General features: G+C 37.6%; 1 protein-coding gene across 1 annotated transcript in view; it reads right to left on the bottom strand.

Annotated features, from left to right (window-relative positions):
• The window catches only part of HELZ (helicase with zinc finger), a 138,480-nt gene that overhangs the window by 42,271 nt on the left and 87,479 nt on the right, over positions 1-8,730 (bottom strand). Inside the window, exons 22-23 of the mRNA XM_004693451.2 lie at positions 5,555-5,738; positions 3,282-3,510 (exon numbers count right to left, since the gene is read on the bottom strand). Coding sequence (XP_004693508.1) covers positions 3,282-3,510; positions 5,555-5,738 — 413 coding nt within the window. The remainder of the gene's footprint in view (positions 1-3,281; positions 3,511-5,554; positions 5,739-8,730) is intronic.

Below are 8,730 nucleotides of genomic sequence, written 5' to 3'. Positions count from 1 at the left end.
ATACAGAACTGAGGTACAGGCCAAAGGTACAGGAGGTAAGAGGATTCACCAGAGCCAGAGTGGGGAGCAGAACAGGCAGATATACTTAAAAACACTGCTGAGGGGAGCAGTGGGTGGGTCAGGAGAGGTCTGCCTCTCCACGTGGGTCACCTCACCAGCTGGGGATCGAACTTGTGCTGCAGTGGATGTAGACAGCCCCACAGTGCTGTGCTTTAACCCATGGCCACTAGGGAGGGCCCTTTATCTTATAATATAAAAATTTCAAGGATATAACCTCACATTTAATCACTGCATAAACACAAAGTTTGGGGTTTTTTAATCTTACTGTTTCTTCTAGGATCAGTGATGAAACAGTGAAAAATCACTTGATGTCCTCTACACACACACACACACACACACACACACACCTCTATGCACACGTGAGATATTTAGAGCTCACTGAGTAAGCAAAATGTGCTAATGAGGAAATTCCGTTAAAAGGAAGACCTTTTTCTCCAAACCCACTAATTTAGAGACATGTATGTATGTGCTCCTTACTCACTACAGACTTATGTATATTCATCAATTTCTGGGAAGGTAGAGTAAGCAAGTGAGAAGAGCTTGGGTTTTACAGTCAATCTGACATCTGACTGAGTAAACCACATAACAGCTATGTGACCTTGGGCAATAATTTAAACTCTCAGAATCAGAGTAAGTATCTAAAATGCAAATAAAATACCCACACAGTAGGGTAGTTGAGAATGACAGAACAAGGCAAAGTGTGTGAAGTACTCAACCCAGCATCTGACATGGAAAAAGCAGTCAAAAAACTGCAGCTACTATATTAATATTTACTGGCTTGGTGACTGGGGGAGGGGTAAGCTCATTGCATCAATTTTGGGTTAACAGAAAAATTCTGCTTAAAAATACTTTATAATAAAGAAGAATATATAACAGATTGCCTTCTAAACTCTTAGTATTCTCACTCATTGTTCCTGAAATTTTGATCGGTATTTGGAAATATCATACTAGGTTTTTATGAATTTCAAATGGGAAAGTGGAGAGATCCCAATAAACTAAAACAAGGCAAACATCCCTCCAAGAGGATATTATTACACAAAGTCATAATTATCACATCCTCTGGATTACTTATTGTGAGATTAATCTCCAGTTTAATCAGAAAGATTAAAGCTTCGATATTCATATATCCCAACTATCTGCTTTTGGTTTGGAACCATGATTAAACTGCTCAAGTGAAATAAGCATTCCCATTTAGCTATGGGAATCATATAATTTTTTTCTCCCTACACAGTAAAGTTACCTCCTTGAAAACATTTGCTTAGTTTACAAAGTAATTTGCAGTCCTTGACACACCCAAGTTGAGCACGAAGAAGTAAACAATCCAGCTTCAAGTTAAAAATCAGGATAATTCTGATAGCATGACCTCAGAAGTCTTTACTTAGGTGCTCTGAGGAAGCAATGATGTATGTCAGAGAAGAGGCAAAATAAAAAAAACTGGTATCATGCAATTCACAGTATTGTATGACTTTATAGACCAGGTACAGGGCTTAAATATATATTCAAGTTGGTAAGTGTGTGCAGCTATTTACAAGGAGCACCCAAAACTACTGTGGCTCAAGATTATTCTTAAACCTAGGTGTCGGCAAACAATTTCTACTTATTTTCAATGTGTTGTCTAAGTTATTATGCATGGATGTATTAAATTCTAATCAATTTACCAATTGATAAATATAAACACAGATAGTAAATTCCACAGCAAAATTCCAAACAAATACACAATCAATGAATAGCAAAGTATCAAAGGTAAAGTTCTCAAGAAGGAAGCCTAATCAGTACACTCAGTTCTATTCATATGTAATTTAGAATTAATATATCCTCTTCTCCAAGTTTTTATCATTAGTGACTAAAATCAAGTCACAATCTGTTTTTAAAATACTTTTAAAAAATTATAGTAGAACTGTTTAGCTCTAGATAAATGTTATGGACACTTCAAGCTGATTTGCAATGGGCCCCCCTCCCCCAAATAACGTAGTCATACTACAAATTCTACTTGATTGCTTTGCTAATGGCTTTGCCCTGTCAAGAATATTAGTTTCTTTGGGGCTTCACACTCGTGTAATACATGTACATAGCTGTAGCTACTTTAATTCTAACATACCAAAAGAAATAATTACCCAAGGCACACCTGGCACTGTCTAGATCTCTACTCTTCTGAATTCACGTTGACAAGCACTAGGATTCTTATAAAATTTCAAGTAATCTCAACAGCAGTTCTTTCTCATAAAAGAATATTAAAAAGTTCTGTTCAACTGGGTTCTTTTGGCTAAGGCTAAAATAGTTCTCCAGTACTCCAAAGGTCAAATCTTAACATTACTGGCTTCATATACTTAAGATTCCTGTTACTGCTATAAATCACATATATATGAATTTATATATTAAAAAGTTTGTATATGTTGATATTTTAATATTTTAGTGGAAATAGCTCCTTGTGGCTACATCTAAGGAATACTAACAATGCAATCCCAATAACAGTGCTGGCCATTTCTAACTACACCCCTGAAATTTAAGATGCCCTAGATTAATGAAAAACAAAGAACTTTTTATACTAAGAGAAAATGAGTAAAGAAAATTCATAAAAACTGAAGCTAAAGCAATGATGGGGGAGGGAGAGGTGTAAGAGTCTCCAGAGAAAGTTTAGTCTCCATCAAAGATAAACACATACACAAAACCACCTCAGCACCCTTATAGTAAGGCTCTTCCTTCCAAGAGCAGCCAGATACTACATAGCTTACTCGCTCACCTCCAAAGTAAGCTTCTCAGTGAGGTAGTTCTGACCACACTACACAGCATCACCCCACCCCATTACTCCTAATTTCTGTTAATGTTCTACTTCTTTTCCACTGAATTTACCCATGTAAAAGATTATATAATAATTCCTATTTAGTTTACTGTCGTTCTTCCTCTCCCCAATAAGATGTAAGCGCCAAAAAGGCAAAGATTTTGGCCCATTTTGCTCACTGATACAGTCTCAGTGGCTGAAAGAGGATTTAGAACGTAGCAGGTACTCAGGAAATAGCTGTTAAGTGACTGAATGAACGAATATGCAAATATGTATATAGAATGAATAGACTCACAGCAATATATTTTTTGTGTTCCCATGGGATATCAGGTAAGACTAAGCCTGATTTTTAATTAGCTAAGAAGTCATATAAATAATGCATAGTGATGCAAATTATTCTACATTTCCCCCTTTAATATCTCAATCAGTAATGCATAATTACCTGCATCTTCCAATAGAGCACAGAGCAATGGGATCACCCACCACAGCAACCAAGGATTGTGCTCTTGTAATGGCAGTATTGAGAAGCTTGTAGTTAGATAAAAAACCATAATCTAAATCCTCTGTGGAATCTTCCAGGAGTTGCTCTTTCTTTTTAATTGGTGTCTGTTTATGTTTACAAGTATGCCTTGTACGTACTGTGCTAAGAAACAAAACTCTGAATTGCTTTCCTATAAGAAAATGAAAAATAAATGACTTAAGATTGTTATTCTGAATCACTGATATAATAAAAGTATTTCATTTTTTAAAATGTTATGGCTAAATAACAGATGTTGGTGAAGATGTGGAGAAATAAGAACCCTTGTGCACAATAAAAATGGACATCGTTGCGACCACTAAAGAGTATGGAGTTTCTTAAAAAATTAAACACAGAATTAATATATGATCCAGCCTCCACTCCTGGGTACACATCCCAAAGAATTGAAAGCAGGAACTCAAGCAGATATTTGTACACCCATGTTCATAGCAGCATTATTTACAATAGTCAAAAGGTCAAAGCAACCTAAGTGTACAACAATCCAAGTACCCATCAACAAATGAACAGGTAAAATATGATATATACAGTTATGTGTAGCTTAACAATGCTTTAGTCAACAACAGACTGCACATACCAGAGTGGTCCCCACAGGCTCTCAAACACTGAGCTGAGGGTGCCATCAGTGGGACCATCTTGTTTGTGTGATGACACTATGTATCACTCACACAACTGCCTAAGGACACATTTCCTAAAATGTATCCCCATCATTAAGCAACACAACACTGCACATACAATGGAGTATTTTTCAGTCTTAAAAAAGGATGAAATTCTGAGACAAGCTATAACATGGAGGAACCTTCCACTGCAGTCATACAAGGACAGACACAATATGTCTCTACTCTTAAGAGGTGCCTAGAGTAACCAACTTCATAGACATAAAGTAGATGATGGCTCTCAGGACTTTCAGGGAGGGGAGAAGTGGAATGGGGAATTACTGTCCAATGGGTAAGGAGCTTCAGTTTTACAAGTCAAAAAGAGTTCAGGAGACGGATGTAGCTGACGGTTGCCCAACAATACGAATGTACTTAATGCCACTTAACTGTACACATAAAAACAGTGAAAATGATATTTATGTTATTGTATGTTTGTCATAATCTTTTTCAATATATTGTTATTGCTGGACTCAACCTTAGTGACTATCTACTCCAAGGCTCCACTCAACACCAGGAGCTTCCTTGAAGCAGTCACCTAGCCCCTTGCTAGCCAAGGCAGATGCCTGCCACTGATTTCTAAGGTAGCCTTACAGAGTCTATCTAGTTTGTATGACATTTTTATTTATGCTCTTTCTTGTAATAACACATCTTTTCCCTCATGCCATGACAAGTCTCCAAATATTTCAATAAAGTTTTAAAGTTAATCTTTAGTCTTCTTTTATCTAGGCCAAATAACCACAGTTCTATCAACATTTCCTAACACCTACATGGCAGTTTCTAGACCAATGACTACACTAGGTCTTCATTTGGTGCTTCCTAGTTTACTAGTAATATTACTCCAAAAATGAACACTCAAATTCCATCTGACCTACTTAACACATGGTACTGCAATTACTCTTACTATCGTGTATTACCCTGAAACCTAAGATTGTACTGGGTGTTTTCAGCATTCATACCAAAGTATTGTTTCATATATTGGTAAGCACAAATTTTAATAAGTTAAAATTCTGATTCCTGCAAAATAAAAAATAAAATTAAAATAAAAGCATAAATTTTAAAGCAACCAACTACTTGAAGACAATTTAAAAGAACTGCTGGTACTTCATTCAGGAAACTCTAGAGTTGGAAAAACAAGTTATGCTTTTAAAACTGCATTAAATTAAACAGAATGGGCAGAATATGTACAAGTTTTTTAAAATCTTTATGAATAAATTCACCATTAAAGATAGTTTAACAATGGGTGCTCTATGCTACTTGATAATAACTGTAGGCTACAGATGTATGTAGCATTTAGACAATTAAGGTCACTGAAAAAGTCCATTTGTCCACATTTCTTTTATTTGGTTATAAAAATTTAATAAACATGTAAATGAGCTTGACCTTTAAGTGCCAAGTTTGGCATTACAGAACTCGACAATATAAATACATGGTAGCTTCTCCAGAAAAAGATCTCGAGAATTAACAATCAAATGTGTATTTTAAGATTTAAGCATCTGAACTTAACTCACTTCAATTAATACTTACCTTGAACATTCAGCACCCTTTCTACATTAACATCAGATAATCTCTTTTTTCGAAGTTCAGCACGTATCCTAAACACTTGATCAGCATATGGCGTCACCACACCAATACTGCCGTCATCCAGCTTCCCCCATGCCACTGGCCACTTCCTTCTCAACTCTTCCACACGTTCCACCACCTCAAATACCTGAAGGCAAACACACACACACATTCAAGTTGTACAGGTGTTTCGAGAAAATAATATGGTAACTGAGATGGACGTATAAAGGATTCTAGTTTAGAAAACTGCATTGAAAAATACCTCAGGCACTCCCAGGTGGTACAAGGGGTTAAAGCGCAGCACTCTGAAGCGGTCCCCAGCCACTGCCCCACAAGTTTGATCCCCAACCAGGGAGGTGACCCACATGGTGCAAAAGACCTCTCCTGTCCTGCCCAGTGCTCCATTCAGTGTGTATCAGTCAATCTGCCTGTTTTCCCAACTCTGCCTCTGGTGAAGCCTCTTACCCCCCCCATACCTCTGGTTTATTATACCCTAGTTCATGTGTGTATAAATCTTAAAATACATAAATAAACCTTAAAATAAATAAATATTACCTCCAGATAGGAATAATGCTTTGCTGATACAAACAAAGAATAAAAAATTTCACTTTTATTTGATAAGTTAAATTCTAAAATAATGCACCAAGAGAAAATATAACGGCAACTGGGCCTCACTTTCACAGCCTCCAATCTTTAACAGAAGAGGGTTCAAGACCCTGCATAGGATGACAGCAGGGACAGACCATGAGACAGGCGACTCTACACAGGAAAACAGAGAAACTGTATTCCCTGTACTTCTCCATCCAGTCTCTGTAGGTCAAGCCGATGAAGCTAGCCAACCTACCAGACAATCCCTACAGGGAATACCACCATTAAAGCCAGGCAGTAAAAGATGTGCCTCCCCGGAAATGGACACCCACATTCTGTATGATCTACTCAACACATAGCACAGTGGGGTTGCCTTTTCTTCAAAACCCAGGTACTGTATTACTCATACTACCATGTATTGCCATGAAACCTAAGATTACACTGGGTGTTTAGCACGCATAGCAGAGTATTGTTTCATATATTTGTAAGCACAAATTTTAATAAACTGATATAATGAAGCAGAACATCCAACAACTGGCACCAACCCAGGGAACTGGAGAAGCAGACTTTCAGAATTCATTGCCATCTAAGTTTGCCCAAATCCTTCATTTAACCTTACAATAAATACACATTTTATCCAACTAAATTGTTTGTATCCCATTTATTGAATTATAGTAGCATTTCATTATAGTCAATCTATTTTTATTCAATGTAAGTTGATCAAAGAGTTTCAATGTTCAGCAGTAAATGGAAATTAAATAATTAATAAATAAGTTCCTTTCCTTGGAAGAAATCACTGTTTATTTAGAAAACAGATTCTTAAGTATAAATAAGTAAATAAATAAAGGGTCAGGGAAGAACATAGAGGCAAAATTATTTACAATTTGTTCATGCCTACTCAAGTTACAAAGTTAAATAATCTTAATAAAACCTGACAATTTTTATTTCTTTCAAGAATGTGAAGATTATAGGTTAAGATGGCGTTCCTGGGGTCTCTCTGCTGGCCTATGGGTTAAAGTCTTGGCTCTGTCACTACTCTGGCCTGACTTCAATCCCTGGCCAGGGAGCTAACCCCACATGGCACAGTAGACCTCTCCTGTCTCACCTGCTGCTCCCTTGTAAGCAGTATACCTTAGTAAATTCACCTGTTCTGTTCCCCACTCTGTCTCTGGTGAATCCTCTCATGCCCTGCACCTCTGGCCTGTACCTCAGTTCTGTATGCAAAAATAAATAAACCTTTAAAAAATATACACAGATTTGTCATGATGGCACAAAGAATTTGAAAGAACCTCTTCCCCAAAGAGACATCAGAATCAACAGTTATTCAAATTCCCTAAACATTGATGAAAGACCTTACAATAAACTGAGAAGCATTTATTCAACAGAAACATAGTAATTCAGAGAGAACAATAAGAGGCCAGGGCATCAAGCTAGGGAATGTACCTATTTCCCACATCTGTTTTCTAGAAAGCTGTTTCAGCAGCCAGGGAAAGTTCCCATTCTCCCTTAGCTGTCTGGGGTGAAAGAACTGTTCCAGATGGTTCTGTCAGTTGGTGAACATCGGTGATCCCATTTACTTCAGCTCTGGGCTGCAAAAGGTGATACACGGTTCGTCGTAGCAATGGTGATAAGGAGAGAGCAGAGACTGCACTGCAGGAGGACTCATTCGGTGGCATGGTAGCCAAGTGGCAGTGGCTGTCATCCCCAGTTTCCTATGATGGAGGACCTAGTCCAAGTTAAATTCAGCAGTTCGGAAGATCACTAGATCCCAAATGCCCTAGCTCTGCGTGGCAGAGACTCACCTAGATGGCAGTGCTGCTGAATGACAGCATGTGGACAGCAGTATGTGACACACACAGCACATATGTCAAAGGGCATGTGAATGGAACAGCAGTAAGGGCAGGTTTCACACCCTCTTGCAGCAGGTCTCTCCTGCCCCCCCCCCTCCCGGAACCCGCACCCCTCAGCAGTGGATTTCAGTGGATCCACCTGTTCCACTCCCCACTCTGTCTCTGGTGAGTCCTCTTGCCCCTGCACCTCTGGCCTACACACCAGCTCTTGTATGCATAAATGAAATAATTCTTTAAAACAAAAACAAAAACACAGTCATTTAAAAGGAAAAAAAGAAATACTAAAGGAAGGAAGTTCCTTATGCTTATTGTTCTCTCTGAAATCAGGTGATGCCAGACAGGAATTCAAATCCACAAAAACATACTGCTAAAGGTAACTATGTAATTAATTACAAAAGACAGTGTAACAATGTAATTCTGTTTTCCTCTTAATTGATTTGAGGAGCAATTGTATACATACACAATTATATAATTAGGCTACAATATACAGAAAACTATTGTATTTGCTAATAACAGCACAAAGGAGACAAGTGGAAATTGAGAAGAGAATCATCAGTAGTAAATAAACAGGTACTTGCCTCCCTTTCCTCTGTCAGAATTCTTAAAGGAAATAAAGTGATGTAATATTTATAACACTGTACTGTAGAGTTTATAATACTTTGGTTTAATATGCAGAACAGTAGCATGAAAAAAGAAGAACTA

The sequence above is a fragment of the Condylura cristata genome, unplaced genomic scaffold, assembly GCF_000260355.1.
Source record: "Condylura cristata isolate star-nosed mole 26May11 unplaced genomic scaffold, ConCri1.0 scaffold00038, whole genome shotgun sequence".
Lineage (NCBI taxonomy): Eukaryota > Metazoa > Chordata > Mammalia > Eulipotyphla > Talpidae > Condylura > Condylura cristata.
The sequence above is the reverse complement of the archived record's forward strand: the minus strand, read 5'-3'. Positions and strand labels throughout refer to the sequence as shown.